This window comes from Schistosoma mansoni, chromosome 1 (assembly GCF_000237925.1).
Source record: "Schistosoma mansoni strain Puerto Rico chromosome 1, complete genome".
Lineage (NCBI taxonomy): Eukaryota > Metazoa > Platyhelminthes > Trematoda > Strigeidida > Schistosomatidae > Schistosoma > Schistosoma mansoni.
In genome coordinates, this window is record NC_031495.1 from 24,139,331 (window position 1) to 24,158,799 (window position 19,469).

At 37.1% G+C, this 19,469-nt stretch overlaps 1 protein-coding gene across 2 annotated transcripts in view; it reads left to right on the forward strand.

Moving 5' to 3' along the window:
- Positions 1 to 744: 744 nt before the first annotated feature.
- Smp_006700.1 (hypothetical protein) overlaps positions 745 to 19,469 on the forward strand; it is a gene marked incomplete at its 3' end in the record, with an annotated part of 31,467 nt that continues 12,742 nt past the window's right edge. Inside the window, exons 1-15 of one of the 2 annotated variants that reach the window (XM_018793755.1) lie at positions 745 to 803; positions 841 to 917; positions 950 to 1,072; positions 2,242 to 2,297; positions 4,127 to 4,305; positions 4,461 to 4,494; positions 4,543 to 4,865; positions 6,267 to 6,318; positions 8,980 to 9,237; positions 9,419 to 9,784; positions 9,896 to 10,407; positions 16,176 to 16,301; positions 17,068 to 17,382; positions 17,721 to 17,879; positions 19,223 to 19,336. In XM_018793755.1, the coding sequence (XP_018648235.1) occupies positions 759 to 803; positions 841 to 917; positions 950 to 1,072; positions 2,242 to 2,297; positions 4,127 to 4,305; positions 4,461 to 4,494; positions 4,543 to 4,865; positions 6,267 to 6,318; positions 8,980 to 9,237; positions 9,419 to 9,784; positions 9,896 to 10,407; positions 16,176 to 16,301; positions 17,068 to 17,382; positions 17,721 to 17,879; positions 19,223 to 19,336 (2,739 nt within the window). In that variant the 5' untranslated portion in view covers positions 745 to 758. Of the gene's footprint in view, positions 804 to 840; positions 918 to 949; positions 1,073 to 2,002; positions 2,298 to 4,126; positions 4,306 to 4,460; positions 4,866 to 6,266; positions 6,319 to 8,979; positions 9,238 to 9,418; positions 9,785 to 9,895; positions 10,408 to 16,175; positions 16,302 to 17,067; positions 17,383 to 17,720; positions 17,880 to 19,222; positions 19,337 to 19,469 lie in introns of those variants that run through there. The other variant, XM_018793756.1, reaches the window with a different exon arrangement.

Sequence of the window (19,469 nt, forward strand, 5' to 3'; positions counted from 1 at the left end):
ATGAATCCCAAGGGTTTCCAAGTACTTTTCACCGGTTGCTGCAAGAGTCCTCTGATTGCTGAGTCGGATGTGTCTGTAGCGATAATAATGAGTGTTTTCTTATTGAGGTGTCCAGGGATAGTTGACTTGGCGATCCTATTCTTCACTGTGGAAGGTGCTACCCTCACACTAGACCACAAATGGTGCAATATTCCTTCCCATGAAATTGTTCTGTCAATGTTCTCATGAGAGACGTGCAATTCGGTACGAATCGTAGATCAGAACTTACTATGCGGTCAAATGTGCGTAATTTACGGAATGAAGTTGGTTCTGAGTACACCAAAACAACTATCATTTTATTTTCGAGAGGAGTATCGATATTATGGCCACGAAAGTTAAAAAAGTTAATTACGATTCGGCAATTCCGAATGTTTACATTGGTGCCGCGTTTTTGAAGCCGTTGAAAAGTAACGTCCAGATGCTGATGATAGTATTTCTTATCCAGATCTGCAGTTAGATATCATTGACATATGCGTGCATAATGTTGGGACCTATGAATGGATAGCTGACAGATTTTTTCAAAGTTTAGACAGAATCTCTTAAGACAAAAGACAGAAAAAATATTCGTAGAGTTCACTTGACTAACGCAATCGTAAGTACATTCAAGTGTTCCTACTAACTAATTTCGTTCGAAATCATTCACAGAAACTGACCATTTTCCAGACAATATTAGGTTCAAATTGTGATGAGCGGGGTTTTAAAACTACTCGGTACTAGTGATGTACACCTGTGAGCTTTGTGGTCTTTCATTTAAAACAGAACAGGTATACAGGATTTATTCTGGTCGATATTTTTTAACAGGAAAGTTATGAACATGACATTAGTGAAAAACACCACAAAAAGTTTGAGGAAAATGAGTTCAATTATGGACGGCAACCGTTAGTATAAATCTAGTCTTATTTAAGTTTAGATCTCATTTTTGTTCTATATGCTATTGTGGAAACATACAGGGCTATAAGTGCTGGATCAACCACACACAGAATTCTCGTCATAAAGCAAATTTGAAGTATTTCTATGAATTTTATGGAACTGAGTGAGTCCTACTTTTTATCAAGCACCAATAGTTTTTCAGAATTTAGTTTTTAAGGGGATTCATGGGTAATTACAGCGTGCTTTTGTGAATAACTTTTCAAAGGTTGAGTACGTAGTCTAACGACGAATGGAATTTTGTTGACTTCATTAATATAGAACCCACTAATATATGAGATATGTCCTCACTGTATTACAAAATTCACTCACAGAGACTGACTTTTGGAGGAATCTTTCCATGGTGTGAAAGTTTGTGGCTTAACATACCGATACCATGATTGCGGTAGCATTTTGCTCAGCCACTGAGTCAACCATCGATGAACCATATGACCAATTACTGGAATTTTAAATAGTATATCTTTGGTACCTGAATCTTGTTGCACCTTACATGGATGTTTTCCCACAAAAATAAGTGAATAGTGCTATTATTCGTATCGGTAATGCTATGGGCGCCATTCTGGCTGAAAATTTCGGTGAGACTATAATGTGGACGAGTCAATCAAATTTAGGTTAACAGGTCTTGGATTTTGGCACGGGATTCACTCACTCATTTGGTTAAATAAAGTTTTCGCATTTAGCTGATTTTCGTTCGTGATGAAAAACCCAATCTAATGCCTAACCCTAACCATCAACTGCAAATCATTATCTCTATTCTTCCCACAGGTTCATAACCCTCATTTGGCTTTAGTAAATAGGTGGACATTTTCAAGGTCACTCTGGTGTTGTGTAAAGGTCGTCCATATTTCATAGTCTCACCAACATTTCGTCAATGTTTAACCCAGTAGAAGTTGCTGTTACATGAACTGTCTAACATATAGTACAAAATTTGGGTTGGAGTGTCTTTTGTTATGTGAAAGCAGATACTTTAAAGACCTAGATTCTTCTAACCACTTTAAAAGCGGTGGTGACACTTCACAGTAACCTCGAATATCATTTTTCGGTGATCAAGAGTATCAAAATTGACTTACATATTGTGGGTAAACAAAAAAAGTTAATGGCTATTTTGTAACTGGCGATTTCGAAACTGCTTGTGATTGCCTTTCGAGATTCAATGAATATTAAATTCGTGTTTTCCTTGTGATTGAGCATCATTGTTATCTATATCAATGTACTCAGATTTAAATTAACTTGTTTTGACTGTCTAATTGATATTGTTTGGATACTATTTTATAGCCCCAAAACTGTGTTAGTACAAGAACCAGTTCAGTCCAGTCGCGAACCTAAAACATGTAGGTTTCTTTATGTTAATAAATTTAACCTTTATTATATACTTGCTTAACATCTCGTAATATTTATACCTCATGTTCAGAAATGATAACAAAATGTTCCGTTATACCGTATTTCTCTTAAGGGTCTCGCAATTGCATTACCTGAAAGATAACATGGTACATCTGTAAGAGAAGTCTCCTCTTCATTTCAAAACTGTTGTATAAACTACGTTTATATTCCTTCCTGAGAAATTTGTTCTTACTGCATACAAATAGGCTTGTTCATAGAAGTCGGGTGGCAAGAATAGATATTTGGCGTTGAGTACATTAAGAATATCCACCTAGACAAGTCGGTAAATCTTGATCCTATACCGGAAATAAACAAAGCTGTACTCATTTAGCCTTATCCAACTTATTTATTTGAACATAAATATTGATACAAAGGGGCATCAAATAAATATGCGCCACACAAATCATCCGATTTATGTGTGGGTTATAGTACTGCCCGGATGCCCAAACAAAACAGGTGGTTTCCTTAGAGAGCCACACCCAGAGTCTTCGGTCTAAATGTCTGATTGACAAGGCAGTGGGGCTACATCAGGAGATGCACTCCCATGGTAACCGGTGACCAACGATTGGTTCATACGTCATTTATTCCCTCAGGATCCTGGAGCACATGTGGACTATTGGTTTGGAATCAGGGTTTTCCAACTCCCCTAGGCGGACCCTCCGTGTCCACTAACCCAGTTAAGTCTCTGGACATTTGCTTTTCGTCCTCTCAATTTCGTAAACACCCCGCCATGAGAAGGCAGTGAGTAGGACATTCCTGACAATGGCTGTATACACGTGTCCATGTGAGAGCATTTGGAGAGGGCGAACGGACTCTCACCATTCTTGGCTGTACCAGGTCATTTTGGGGCATCTAATACAATTCTCGGCGTTGTCATAAGCTGAGACAGCATATCGCCATAGCGAAATAAAATCGACATGAGTACTAAAATAGTCGGAATAATTCGAGGCTAATAGTCAACATGGGCTCCAGGATCCTGAGGGAATAAATGACGTATGAACCAATCGTTGGTCACCGGTTACCATGGGAGTGCATCTCCTGATGTAGCCCCACTGCCTTGTCGATCAGACATTTAGACCGAAGACTCTGGGTGTGGCTCTCTAAGGAAACCACCTGTTTTGTTTGGGCATCCGGGCAGTACTATAACCCACACATAAATCGGATGATTTGTGTGGCGCACATTTATTTGGTGCCCCTTTCCACCAATATTTGTTTAAATAAATAAAAGTTGTAAATGCGTCTGGCTTTCAGTCAGTATATTCCAGGTTGAAACTCGGCTCCACCTACTTCGGTTTAGGCAACCGAGTAATATCACTAGCTTTCATATGGGAAGCGTGACTCAGATCTAGGTACATGGTGAATAAGTTCAAAAAAGGGATATATTTTACGTAGATCCGTCAACTTGTAGATTATGATTTTAGATCTAGGGCCCTAAGTATGATCTTAGGGAAGTGCATATTATGGTTTAGGAGCCTCAAATGTCACTATTTCCACGCAAGTCATAATTCAAAAGAGTGAGTAACTCACTTTACAAATACATACCTGCAAATTTTAAATTTTATCGTTTACTAGTTTATTTCCCATCAGTATATATCTCACATGTTGGACGATGTTGGTCAGTGGAACAGAAGCATTCAATTTATTTTCTAAATCCTGAGCTTCAGTAGGGACATATTTGCTAGGTTGTGCGTTAATTATGACCAATTGCTGATCTAATTTAAGATTACAGCCTTTAAAACTGCAATTTTCTAAAGTTCTACGATGCTTTTGCTTTAATCAGGTCAAAAATCTGACCTAGTCAGCAACGGTTTTCGCACACACAATGGGAAACGTTCGTCTGATACCTTCCAATCATCACATAACAAGTGTAATAGAAATATTTCTTCTACTCAGTTATCTAAGAAATCAAAAATTTCAAACTGTTCTGATGTTCATGAGGGTGGGATGATGTTAAACATTGTAAGTAATTTCCTTAGTGTAATTGTTAAGTGTCAGCTGCACTCAATTATAATTTCCGTTGCATATTTTTATGACAAAGTAATGACAATTTCTGATTCAAGTTGAATTCTTGTTGTGCTTAGGTCACTCTTGTTACATCTATTCTCTCTTTTCAGTTAGAAACTATTGATAAAGATTCAGTAAATACACGTAAGCAAGAGAAGCAAACTCAAAAGATAACCACTATTAACTCTAAAGGTAAACATCAGAGTGTATCAAAGCGGTTGACTAATGAATCACGCTACAAAGTAAGTAAATCTACTAGTTTCAACCGTTGTGATTCTAAAAAAATGAAATCTGGACGGGAGACTTATTCCCCTGTTTACCCCGAAACACTTGAGTGCCTACCAACCTCTGTAAAACCAATTACAATTCAACCTCCTAACGAAGACACAAATAAAACTGGAGAACTCCAGTGTATGGAGAAAGCATTAATAATTTCTCAAGAACTTCAATCACTTAAAATCAAACAAGATGAACTGGAGGAAAAATTACGGACTACTGAAACTGAGTTAAATTTGGTGAGTGTTAGTTGCATATATCTTATCAAAGTTTTTATTGTGTATCTTAGTTACAGTTTTTATCTCATTCTGGGTCCAGATCAATTGCTTCTTTACAATCGTGTCGTTTATGTAATTTTACAGATAATATGTATACTAAGTGTCGAATTTTTCCGTAGTAAAACGGGACAACTGTGTTTTACTGTCGCACTATAAAATGCCTATTTCCATTGTTTCAGCAGTCGGAGTGTTGAGCTTTAATCATAATATCTGAGTCGTCTCTACTTTATAACTTCACAGAAATGAAATCTGAGTTCTAATCTATTCTACTGTGAACTGGACCTTAAAGTTAAACTCAACAGAAGTAGTATCACACAAATTATCACCTTTATGTGATATTTCTTCCTCTTTAAATGCTTTAAGGTAAACAGAACACATCAACGCTTCATTTAGTGTTATTATTTTCAGAGTTTAGTTCAGATGATAAAATTACTTTGAGGAACTCAGACTCTTCTATCTGTTTGCTCAGTTTTATTATTTTTCGCGACGCCAGTGTATAATATTTTTAATATGAGAATAGTTTGGGATTTCTCAAAATTAGTATCTAACTACCTTCACACTTCAATTGTATTCTCTTCTTAGGAAAAGATTTTCCGGTCAGACTTTACTGGCTGTCTATATTATAAAAAGACGAACTATAAAAGCGAAATGTCTTTCATTTCACACCTAAACAAATTTATCGTTCTTCAGTATTTTTGTGGCTTTTTCTAAAGATTTAAAATTCTACTTGTTTATAAATTATAACTACTAGGAAATTATCTGCCGCATATATTTAAATTGAAAAGAAATAGATAAGCTTGAACTTAACTTTTACCATGTTCAGCTTGTAATATCCAAGTCGTTTTTTTAGCTCTATGATCATACTGTAATTGATCGATATATATAATGGTATTTTATTAAAGTTACTTAAAAAGAACGGTATTACTAAGTTAATTATATTTTTTCCCATATAAAGATGGTCTAACCTTGACTTTAATCAAGACATTAGGTGGGAAGACCACTAATTGTCATGTATGAGCGTTTTGTAAAATTTTATGTTACATTCATTTCATTCTAGTTTATCTCTACATTGCTCTCATCACTACTTAATTTTTGTTACGACCCTACTTTTTAATATTCATGCTTGGTTTCGGTATGGAATATGAAAGGAAATCGTAGAAAAAGACAATGTAGCAAGAAAGCTATTGAGTTGTGAATAATAAGTAGTGTTATGGAAGTTAAGCAATAAGTTGTAATCTGAATATGATTTAAGGTACGCTTGCCTTCGACGATTGTCTGTTTATAACTACATATGACAATATTCCAATTGTTTTATATATCTATTTCCTTGCTCTTAATCCAAATTTTTACATTTTAATTTAGGTCAAAGCTAAAAGGCGTGAGTTGAAACAGGAACGATCCAATCTACTACAAGGTATGTTTTGGATTTTTTTTGAGTGTGAACATATTGCTAATTTATTTAAATGCACATCTGGTTCTGTGAAATGAACCAATAATTTTTATGTTTAAACAAACAAAATGACAGTTTCTTAGTAATACTTATTTTTATCGATTGTTTCATTTCTTCAAGAATTTCTCAAGCAAAAACAATAACGGTGCCGTTCTAATTAGAGTACATCAATAAAGTATTGTTTGTCAGTTGGTGCATAATCCTACCACTATGTGCCATGAATTTATGTATCATCTTAATAATGCGCATTTGATACGATACCAAACGATTAGACCTAATAGTCGGATCTTAATTAAATGGAAAATGAGTGACATAATTATGCTATTTTATCATGCTTGTTCTGTACCATAAGCCGGTCACTTTATTTCTTGAAAGGTGATTCATCTGGCTAGTGATCTTGTCTTTGATTTCTGATCGTTCGGGGCCTACATCAATAATTCACTTTCGTGAATAGCAATCGCCCCCGAATGCCCTGGTATGGCCAAGAGTGGAGAAAGTCAGCTCTCCCTCTCCAAATGCTCTCACATGGACACGTGTATACAGCCATTGTCAGGAATGTCCTACTCACTGCCTTCTCATGGCGGGGTGTTTACGAAATTGAGAGGACGAAAAGCAAATGTCCAGAGACTTAACTGGGTTAGTGGACACGGAGGGTCCGCCTAGGGGAGTTGGAAAACCCTGATTCCAAACCAATAGTCCACATGTGCTCCAGGATCCTGAGGGAATAAATGACGTATGAACCAATCGTTGGTCACCGGTTACCATGGGAGTGCATCTCCTGATGTAGCCCCACTGCCTTGTCAATCAGACATTTAGACCGAAGACTCTGGGTGTGGCTCTCTAAGGAAACCACCTGTTTTGTCTGGGCATCCGGGCAGTACTATAACCCACACATAAATCGGATGATTTGTGTGGCGCATATGTATCTGGTACCCGTTTGTACTAATATTTATGTGTTCAAATAGATAAATAAATAGTATAGCAATTATTTTACTACCCTATACCGTTTCGTTTATCTGTCGCTTAACCTTTTATACGTCGATCTTAACAATCGACGATTCGTTCGTCGGATCATCGAAAAATCTCCTCTATAACATAGCCGTAACTGATTTCCGAGATTTTGTCTAACCATGAGGCATATGTAATAATCCAGTGTTTGGGGTTTTATGTGAAAAATATTTATTAGATGATAATTGGTAATCTCCGTTGTTGTCTTTGACCAGTCATCAAGACCCTGGGATTCTTTATTGGGTCCTATCCAGGTGGACTGTAGTAGACGTCGAAAAATTTTGGTGGAGTTGTTTACTTTCTTCTGAGTTGTCTTTAAGTCCGAACTAAATCGTGACGACCTATAGAGTTAGTAGAAATTAGAATCGGTTGTAATTGTCACATCCATTTACTACTTATATTTTTCTTCGTCATGGATATCTTCTTGTACCTACATTTGTTCACGCTTTTTATTGTCATTCTTACCAGGTACAGATTTGTGTACTTGACTTCAAGCCATATTCTAAGTGTGGAGGCTATTGACACTATCTAGTTGCCCATACCAATTAGGTCAAGCTAGGTTCGAACTTGTGGCTTAACATCTGAAAGTCGAATGCTTTACCCATTGAGCCACCTTTCTCTAGTGTTATTTCTTTATTTTTGTACACGTGATGTCTTTTATTGCTATAACCCATCAAATTATTTAGATTATGACTATCTGAAGCATTTGTCGCTCGTAAAATAGATTTGATAAGTTTGATTCTTAAATAAAACAGATGTTCGATATCTTAATCACAGAAATCTATATCTACCACAAACTGCTAGCCATATCAATTACTATTACAGTTCCATACTACAGTATTGACAAATGTGGTTTTGATCTGGTAGTTTTTTATATGAATTCGTTGAAACTAACAGTTGTCTAAATTATAAAACGTTCTTCAGCACGAAATACCAATGCAGTTTATCTAACTCTCTTATTACTCGCTGCAGTTTTCTAGTTCTACGTTTTCTGTTGTAGTTTGGGGGACAATTAAACCAAAAGGTAAAAGGTCGCATCAGTCCATGAAGTTATAAACCACTTAGCTGAGCCATGTTGGTCGATGTAGAGTACCTGGTTGGGTCCGCGCTATTTAACTAGTATCGATGTATTGTGTAAGTTTGCAACATCATAAAGTCAGAAGCAAAGCCTGTCTTCTGTGCTACAGAAATGTGTTGTGTCCATTAATATAGTGGTTGCCAATGGCTTGTGTTTCGTACGAAAAATATAGTACCTGTATTTGTAAAGCGTTTCAAATTACTTTTGCCACTGATCATCAGTTTATATTATCACGTTAACCAATAACGTTTCTTCTAAACAATCTTCTTTTCCACATAACTTTTACTCAATTCGTTGTCAATCTTGCGGTATGCTGTTCATGCATTTAGTTCATAAATCTAACAATCAGATTGGCGTGTATTTATAATTTAGTCATATTTTTAATTCCATCATGGCTACCCAATTGTCTTATCTTAATCATATTTACCCAGTGATTATTTTATCAAGTATTCATTGTTTATCTTCTTTTCCGATCACTTACGTAGCCACACGGTTAAGTTTTTTCCAGTAAATGTTTCTTTCATCTTTCGTTAAAATAGGACTTAATCATTCGGACTCTGACATTGAGAGTCACGTGAATACTTCTCGTTCTAAGCCAACCGATATACGACAAAATGTCTCCTTACCAATTCAAAAATCGCATGTGAAAGTTGTTGCTTCTATAGCTCCTTTGGATACACCTGATGTTGGAACATCGCATCCTACTCATTTCATGCCAAATCCAAAAGCAGTAAATAAACAACAAATTGATATACCGTCAAGTTTATCGTCCGATGTAACAAGCAATCAACAACCAGGTAAACTTTAGTTTCCTATTTTGTAATTTATGAGCTACATGTGTCAGTGTATGCACTTTATATAGATAAGAAGTTTGTGAGTTTTATTGAGTAGTTAAAATGGGATCTGTTTGCTTTTTATTCTTTTTTATCCCGATGTTACGAAAACTTCCATCTGTTCATCTGTCTTTTTAATAATTAGAATTAAACCAGTCTAAAAGTGCTATCACATCCTCGCCATCAGTCCCTGAAACTACTTTCAATGTTCCTACAACCTTACGTGTTCCTCCGAGTGATGCCTCTGCAGCTCAACAAGAAACAGTATCTGATCCATTTAATCCAATACCTACCAGTTCAAATTCTAATGGTGTTGATTTAGAGCGTCTAGCTTTAATACGTCAAGCTCTTCAATCACCAAACAGCTGGCAGTTCACCTTTGATGAAGTTGATCAAATGCTAAAGCAAGCAGCAGCTAAGAATTCCGCCAAGACGGTTAATCAAAATGTTGGATCGTTAGGACACCTATCTCAAACAAGACCTACTTCAGACTTACCACTGACAGTCGAAGGTATACTAATTATTCTTAATAGCCTCATTGTTATACTAAGAATTCTTTCTGTGTACTTGCTCTCTCCCAAAGACCTGAATAAATAGGGTTTTTTTCCATTCTTTACTTTAGATAAAATCACACCTCCGATAAAAGGTGAGCCAGTCATCTACCCAACAGCAAAGATTAAAGAGCAATCAATAAATTCGAATGAAAAAACTCACACCGTCACATTCGATTCATTTAAAACTACCGACCCTCCAAGCCTACCACTCGTACCCTCGATTCTTCGCATGTCACCTCCAAAACAAGTGAATAAATCCCATATATCTTCTTCCTCTTCGACATCATCATCATCATCAGATGATGATGGTGGTGATAACGATAATCATGAGAAAACGTGTAAAGACAAGAAAATTTCATTTCCTTTTAGAGCTAAAGTTGAAACTGATATGAGTTGTCCTCTTTTGAAATCAGAATCCAAATCTTCAGGAACATTATCCAATAAGGGTAATATTAAAATAGGTGAATTTCATGCTTTTGGTGGCTGTGCTACTGCTGTGATTGATATGGCTATAAACCCGATTACAAATGTGGCTTATATTGGAGGACAGAACGGTACTATTGTTGAATGTGACCTAAAAGTAGGGAACTAAACCTGAGTATTTTTTTTAATGAGTATTTCGAGTTGTAGTTTATATTGATGTATTATATACTGTGTGATAAAATGTATTTCGTTTCCTTTATTTTCATATATATTATCTCATTACTATTTTTCATTACACAAAGACTATTCCCCAAATGCCCTGGTACAGCCGAGAATGGGGAAAGTCAGCTCTCCCTCTCCAAATGCTCTCACATGGACACGTGTATACAGCCATTGTCAGGAATGTCCTACTCACCAATCGTTGGTCACCGGTTACCATGGGAGTGCATCTCCTGATGTAGCCCCACTGCCTTGTCGATCAGACATTTAGACCGAAGACTCTGGGTGTGGCTCTCTAAGGAAACCACCTGTTTTGTATGGGCATCCGGGCAGTACTATAACCCACACACAAATCAAATGACGATTACTACTGAAAATATTATTCACGCTTTAATTAACATTCAGACAAATCACAGAGACAATTATTTGATAACATTTTGGAAGTCTGATCAGTCCCAATGAGTTGGTGTCTGACAAAATCGCTGCACGGATTCGGAAAACATATTTGGTTTTTGCCGACTTACGTTACCTATAGCGAAGGCGAGATATCCGTCTATCAATTAAGGAAGGAGTATACTGTGCAGCAGTTCGTTCTGTTCTACTTTACGGCTGCGAAACGTGGTCATTCAGGGTATAGAATGCTCGTAAGTTACTAGCTTTGATCACAGGTGTCTTAGGAATATTGCTTGTATCTTCGGGGATCACCGGGTAAGTAATAGTGAGGTTGGACACAGAGTATTAGGGAATGATTGTAAGTCAGTTGGTGGAGTTGTAAATCTTCACCGACTGAGATGGTTGGGGCACGTATTATGCATGCTCAACCACCGATTACCATGACGCGCAATGCTGACTAGTGTTGGAAATGGTTGAAAGTTAGGGGCGGCCAAACCAAAACGTGGCATCAGTCCTTGAGGTCACTAACCTCTGGTCCGAGTCATGCTGATAGATGCAGACTGCTTGGTTGGGGTCCGTGCAACTATCATAACCAGGGGTTAACGTCGCTTGGTGACGTCTCAGAAGGGATCACAATGATATAGGCATATACATCCTTTGTCTTCCCTTAAACCATGAGATTAAAATTCCTTTATACCTTTCTTTCTACAAAGTAATTCTTTCTCGCTTTATAATATCCCAATATCCAATCTTTGTGTATGCGTATACATACATTTACTACCATCGAAGTAACTACTTCTGTGAATTTGGTGTTCATCTTATTGTGTTACTGCCTCAGCAACATCGATCAGACTGTGCGTCCACTCTTTGTGTTGTACCAAATTCTAATCTTCTGAATTCTTCATGTCTCTATCTTTCTTCTCTTCCCAAATTTATTTCACTGGATTATACTCCTTGAATAACATCTTCAAACTCTAATCTTTCCGATTACTGCTTACATTCTTACTACTTTTACCATTATGGCATTTGAGTCGACAACTGGATCTCTGTGCTAATGTGGTATGGCAACTCGAACTGATGTATGTACGTACGAAGTTCTACGTTGTGTCTGACTGACTGACAAATTATACCGTATATCTTTGTCAGGCCATATTTTTAATTCATACTGAGCGAATGGTTATTAATATTTAATAAGCAAATCATAGGAAAACGACGTCGAGGAAGTAACAGTGACTTCTATGAGCAACAATATTGTGCTATGTTGTCTAGATACGATAAGTTAACAAATGTCATGTTGATTCTGTGAGCGAATTCTAAACGGGAGTGGTTGTCACTTTCGGCTACCCACACCGTGGAAGAATATTTTTTCAGGCATCCGGAAAGGCAAGTTAATTAATGGTGATCCTAATGACCTAAGATGATGACCACAGAGCCCAATGGACAACTGCTTGAGGCTGGTCAAATACGACCTTTACATGGGAAGCTTTTGATGTGTTGGTTCCGTAATTCAAAAGCCCTTGGAAGTCGGAAACGGGGATCCATGGGGCAATATGAGGAGTGATATGTTTAGGATCGACCTTTTGTAATTCCTTCATTCCGTAGCGAGAAGGCAGCATCTCTGTATATGTTGGTTGTCCGAGGAAAAAACCTTATTGCCTTCGCACCCCTTTGTATTCAGAAGCAAGACGTCGCCATCAGACCTTAAGTTGCCGCTTCTAATTTAACTGTTATTCAATCCATTTTCCTACCATGGCAGGACCTAAAGGAATATGAGTTCCAGACAATATAGCTCGGTTGAATCATTGAAATAATCAAGCCTGACCACCACGTTAAAGTAGCAGCTACAGCCAGGTACCAAGAGAAAATCATCTGCTTCAGTTTAGGGACCCAAGCAGTACCTTGGCCTACACAAATCAAATGACGGTCTGACCTGAAAAAGCACTGTCTCTCAAATTCGTATTCTCACAAATTGTATTTACAATTATTTGGTAACATTTGTTTATATCTCATATACTATCATTTATCTATTCCCTTGAATTCCCAATTTCGGACTTCCTTTACTATTCAACGCATAAAGCAGGTAGACCATAATGGGAATCCTGTCCTATCCGAACATTTTCAAGTCAATGAATGATCGGAAGTTGAATGACGACGACTAATAGGAATTCCGAATCAGTCTTTATAAAACCACATATGGCATTCATACTACAATCTGTTCCTGGCTAGAACTAACTACCGACACACTCATCGACGATGTGCTACATGGCGCCCTTCCCTTACATCTCAAGCATTGACTCAGATTGATCACATCACGATCAGCTACCGCTGGCATGGTTGTGTACAAGACTTCTGCTACTTTTGGATTACTTATTTGGACTCTGATCACGCTATTGTCTGCTTTAATCTTACGTTTCAGTGGCCAGTAAATTCATCATCCTAAACGGATCAATGTCAGCAAATTAGTTGCGGCTTCTGTTGCAACTAAATATCAAACCGAGCTAGGTTCAAGGTTAGCTACCAGCTTACCGAAAAGTATAGATGAGCATTGGTTGTAGTTGCGTGACGCCGTCAAAACGGCGAGTAAGTTTGCTTGTGGCTTCGCGAAACGTCCCGCTTATAAGCGCTGTGTTTCTTCGGGCTTCTCACAGCTCATTGAAGTCCGTCAGTCTACTCCAGGTGACCGCGAGTTTGACCACACACGAAGACTGTTACGTAATGAACTTGGGCGAAGCTTGCGTAAGGACCGAGAAGCCTGCTGGTCGAGACGTGCCAGCGAGTTAGGAGCAGCAGCTGCATCTTGTAACTTCCGGAGGCTCTTTCAACTCATCCGAGTCACTGACAGCGAGAAGTTTGGTGTAAGTGAAACAAACTGTGAAGACGATGGGATGCCAATCATTAACATCTATCGACGTCTTGGACGACGGGCAGTTTTTCGATGAGCAGTGCAACCGGTCTGCTGCCTCAGCAACATCGATCAGACTGTTCTACCCTCCATGGCCTGTGACGACTGATCAACCAAATGAGGTGGGAGTCCTCAAGGAACTCGACCCCTTGAAGCGTCACAAATCACCAGGCCCAGATGACTTACCTCCGACCTTTTTTAAAGATGGTGGCGACTTTCTGGTTAAGAAGCTAACTGAGTTGTTTACAAAGGTCTGTCGATTAGAGAGTGTACCAAAATTGTGGAATGAGCCAATAGTCGTCCTTATATTTAAAAGGGTTCATGACGTTTCGCTAACGACTATCGAGGGATAAGTCTTCTTCTGATCGCGTCCAAACTATTGGCTTCCATCACTCTTCGTAGATTGTTCAAAACCCGAGACAGATTGGCTTGTAAGGATCAGGCTGGTTTTCGTTCTGGTCAAAGATGTTTTGGTCATACCTTCACCCTCCGCCCAATGTTAGAACACCATCATACTTATCACAAGCCAGCAATCGTAGTGTTTCTTGACATTAGGGCCGCCTTCGATTCATTGGATAGGACTGTTCTCTGGGATTGTGTATTAAAGGAGAGTGTGTCTGAGAAGCTTATTAACATCTTAAAAACCTCATACACAAACACCTCAGACAGAGTGAGGACATACAACCACCTTTCCCCATTGTTACATTCAAGCAGTGGGGTTAGATAGGGTTGCACAATCGCACCATTCCTCTTCAACTTTGGTAGCAATGACGTTCTGGAGACAGCTCTGATGGACGTAGATAACGGTAGTATGGATCTGTTGCCTGGAGAAAGAGTTCTCGACCTTGAGTATGCAGATGATAATGTCTTACATTGCGACGACATCCAGGTCATGTAATTCGCACTTAACTAGTTGTTAATCATTGTCCTTAGCTATGGTATGTGCTTTCAACCTTCTAATTGCAAAGCACTTTCACGAGACTGGCAGGACCCTGATCCTGCGCTCGTCGTGGGTAGTGAGCGGATAGGAGTAATCGATAAATTCGTGTATCTGAATAACTGCATAAGTGCTGGTGGTGGAGTGAGTGATGAGATCAATTCACGTAAAGTAAAAGCCAGAGAGGCTTATGCCAATCTGAACCATCTTTGTCACCTTCGTGATGTTAGTGTAGCTGTATAAGGTGGAATCTACAACGCGTCGGAAAGAGCAGTTTTGCTCTATGCTCGTGAAACCTGGTCTCTTCTAGTTGAGGATGTTGGACAACTCTCTGTGTTTGATAATCGTTGTCTCCGAAGGATTGCTGATATCCCATGGCAACATCATTTTGATAATGCAGAGATTCGGCAATGCATGTTCGGGGCCCAGTGACGATAATTCAATTGGTATTACCATTTTGAAACACTGACTTCGGTGGCTTGGGTGTGTCCTACGAGTGTCGTCCCAATGAATTCCACGTTGTGTATTATTTGCCGACGTTGAGACCGGTCGCAGAAAGCAGAGGTGGTCATTGTATGACATGGTGTCGTGGTATGAAAAAAAGCATTAGAGGACTGGCTTCTGTTGGTCCTTCACGACTCCCTGGTTGAGGTCCTAGAGATGGTGCAACACAGTGACTCGTATCAAAATAGAAGCTAGTGGCGATCCTTCTGTAACTTCCCTTTACTTTTTTCATAAAAAAGAAACTTCTTTGCCTTGAAGAATTCTTTCTGTTTGTAAATCTCCTCTCCCACTATTATTCTTTCCCTGTCGTACACTTATTTCTTTTCGTTGTCCCCTTTTTTCGTATACACACTTTACATTCCCTATCTTTTCAAAACCGCATTGTTTTCTTGTGGCGCATATGTATTTAGCACCCCCTTGTACCAATGTTTATGTGTTCAAATAACATAACTAACTCTTAGTTTTGAAATATCACTTGATGAGCGTTAGTATGGAATAAACATCAATAAAATTAATATTCTTTTGGTAATAACATTATCACTTAATATAGATATTGATAGCTAAACTGTTTGATTTATTCTTCTTATCTCTTATTTTGACATATGTGGTACATAATACATGCATCATATCACTTCCTCTTTTGATTTTCGTATTTCTTTTCAATAAAATAATAAACTACTAATTGGATCAGTTTTTAACGTAAGGGTCTCAGTTTTCCACTTTATTGATTGATATTATGGACTGCATTGGGACAGTCTATCGACTCAATGCTATCAGCTTTTCAACTAACTTCAATATTCCTGATAAACTATCATTACTGCTTATTCCTCAGCATAAATTTCAGGAGTTTTCTTTCAACCTAATCAAATTTCTAAGAGTTTGATTGTACCAAACTTATATCTTTTTTGTAAAATTAATATTCTTAGAATCAATTATTCTGTTATTTTGAATTTTATTTCTCACTTTACAGACTCACCACTGTATATCTAAACTTCCACCTAGAGATGCTAGCATTACGAAATTGTGCTTAGATCCTAATGGTGAATCAATTTATGTCGGCTATTATGACCATTATTTTGGTGAATACAGCTTACAAGTTAGTAGTTATTTATTTGTTTCTCTATAAAGGATTTTTATGTAGGTTTTCCTGTTTTCTGTTTTTCTTGTAAGATAGACACAAATTATCTTGATTATTTAACACTCTACCTTTGCTATAGAAAATTTTATTAAAATATGTAGTCTTCATTTATCATTGTTGTTGTTTTAATGAATTATATATATTTTTTTCATTCTAATCTCACATCTGGGTAAAATTAAATCCAAAGAAGTGCTTCGAGAACATTCATTTACTTCCCTCTTCTTTTCACTGGGATATCAATATCAAACGAATATAAGCTTCATTTTTCTGTCCGTAATTGTACTTTGAGAGGAAGCGTCATTTGATTTCTGTGACTTCTGTAATGACATGAAATTATACATGAAGTCGAACATCTCTTGAAATACTACCTTGTTTGACCTTTGAATGGACCATTGACAATGGTTTATTTAGTTTGCAAGAGGGATGCTGAAGTATTCTGTTCAATAGTCAAATGACCTTTTATTGAATTAAAAATGAACTGATTCTGCTCACTTTTTTCAAGATTGTACAATATTGTATACTCTGCTATTGATAACCTGTAACAGAAGTCAGTAGGTCATAGTCATCCCAAAGCCCGGGATAAATGTGAATCAGTTGCACCACATCAGCACCGCAAGTTAAAGTGACGAAAGTCGATTCTATATTTCTCACAATTATGAGCTGCTGACACTGAAGGTACCACATAATCCTTATCTATTTCATTTTGTGTTTTGTTTTTCTACAGACCAGTTTGCTGGTACATAAGAATATTTTTTCTAGTCGTATCGCGGCACTAGCAGTTGCCCCATCACCTGAAGTTCCATTTATATTTTTGGGCCTTTTTAATGGTGACATATTGCGTTATAATCTTGGGACACATGCAATTGGTTTTCTATGCCGACACACAACTGGTTGCTACCAATCTGATTTTCCAAATGATAAAACAAAAACTTGTTTAAAACAGCAATCACAAACTCCGGACTCAAATGAATCGGCTGGTATCACTTCACTGTGTCTTGTTCAGTCAGGAATCTCTTTACTATTAATTGTTGCTGGTTTAGTAAGTTTTCTTTTTTTACAAATTTGACTAAGTCCTCTGTAATTGATCATTTCATTTCTTCTGTGTAAGTTAAATGAGTATTTATTCGAATGAACAGCTAGGTCGAATTGTGTATTTTATTTTTGGAGGTAAGAACTTCTTATATTTGGAATTAATAGAACAATAAATTATCATTCTAATTACTACCGTAACACTATGCAGCTTGTGATATTTTTCCCAACTTCTGTATACCAAAACAAAATATGGGAGTTAATTTCGAATACGTCACTCTACATGGTAATAACAGCCTTTTAAATAATTAATCTTATTCCATCTATCTTTTTTATTCCAAATTTTAGGACCGATCTATTTCTATTCGTTCAGCCAGCGATGGTACATTGATGTGTTGCATCCAGAGTTCTGTCCAAAAGGGACCGCCACAAGGTATATCATGTTTACCCAAAGGTTCATTCTTCTCATCCTATTCTGATCGTTCCATACGCATTTATAATTGGAAGGTAATTATAAAAGTGGATGAATTAAGATTATGTTTGACTATTGTCAGTTATTCTGTTGCAAAAATTTTCATCCGGCAGAACATTAGTAAATTAATCAAAGAAATTGCATGTTTAACAAAAATGAACAAATTTGCCCTTACGTAGTAATATGTTATTTTCGTTGCTCTACTAAACTTGCAGTTCCTCAATGACTTGAACATTATTTCTATAACAAGTGAAGTGAGTTGAAGTCTACTGAGTTTGTAACTGTGAGACTTTATTCTGCTTTTCACATGAACTGCAATCAAACTTGAGTATCTCGTAAGAATATACTCCAGTAACCTCAGTTGATATAACTTAATAACCTAATCTTGTTGTATGCTTCTTAACTCGAAAGTGATAATAATTTTGTCTGTTGCTGGTGTTTTTTTTATTTTTTGCCACAGCAAAGATGTTAAACAGTTAGGCCACGCTTTCTGAAGACTGTTTACTAGTATAATCCTATTCAATTCTGTCATAGATATCATATCTAAAAAAGAAGCCCCAGTTCATTTTTTTATAATTTAACTTAGATAATGTAATCCACTAGGATATACAGATGGTGTTGTTGTAGTAGATGAAGACGCTGGTTAAATACAGGAACTTCTGAACATTTTGGGTGGTAACATGAGAGTGTTGATACCTAGTTTTACGGTAAATAAAAGCATTCGATCATTCTAGATGGTTCACTTATTTATAATTTTTAGATCAACTCTAGTGAATGATGAAATTTGCCATGTATACACAACTGAGCCATTTAGCCTTTTTCAAGTATCAGTTACAGGATATTCTAAGATGAGGTCAATTTTCAGTGCCTCTTGAAGTTTCCAGTTGACAAGAACTTCACAGTTTTCCTCACTGTCAAACTGAGTTTTTGAATGGCTTCGAAAATACTGAAGTAGTATGAACAGTCTTGTCGGCATTAGGGCATTACCACGAAAACTATAGGTTAACGATTATTTAATGCTGATATTACACAACTTCTCATTCGTTTATGGGATGTATTTCAAAGTATCGTAATATGTTTTAGTTTCATTAATCAATAAAGCTGTATTTTAGTACCTAAAGGAGTCGACTTTCTGGTTCTCCGATTCGGGTTCGAATTCGGTTTTGCTTACTTTGAACCGGAGATAGTATATTGTCAATAACTATATCATTAAAAGTATGTCTGATAGTTCAGTGTAGAAACTTGAACCTGGTTACTAAATTATGTTGAAATTATTGGTTAATTTTCGTCTTTCATTGCTACCTGTTCGTTGAATCATATATAGTATCAAGAATTGTCTTGTTTTTATTTTATTGTTCTTTTTCTTTTATCTTTCAAGACTGGATCTTCCGAATTGACTTTCCATGTTCATAAAATATCTAGTTCTTGTGTAATGCAACGCTATATTGCTGTAGGTGATTCAGAAGGCGCAGTTCGTGTTTACAAATTTCAAGTAAGTTGAAACAGTTGATGAAAATTGATTTGGTTTAATAATGCATTTCATTTAATATATTCATCCTACCACTAAATCTCAAATAATAGTATTTCCTATTGGTTCTACCAACATCAAACTTTGAAAATTAAAT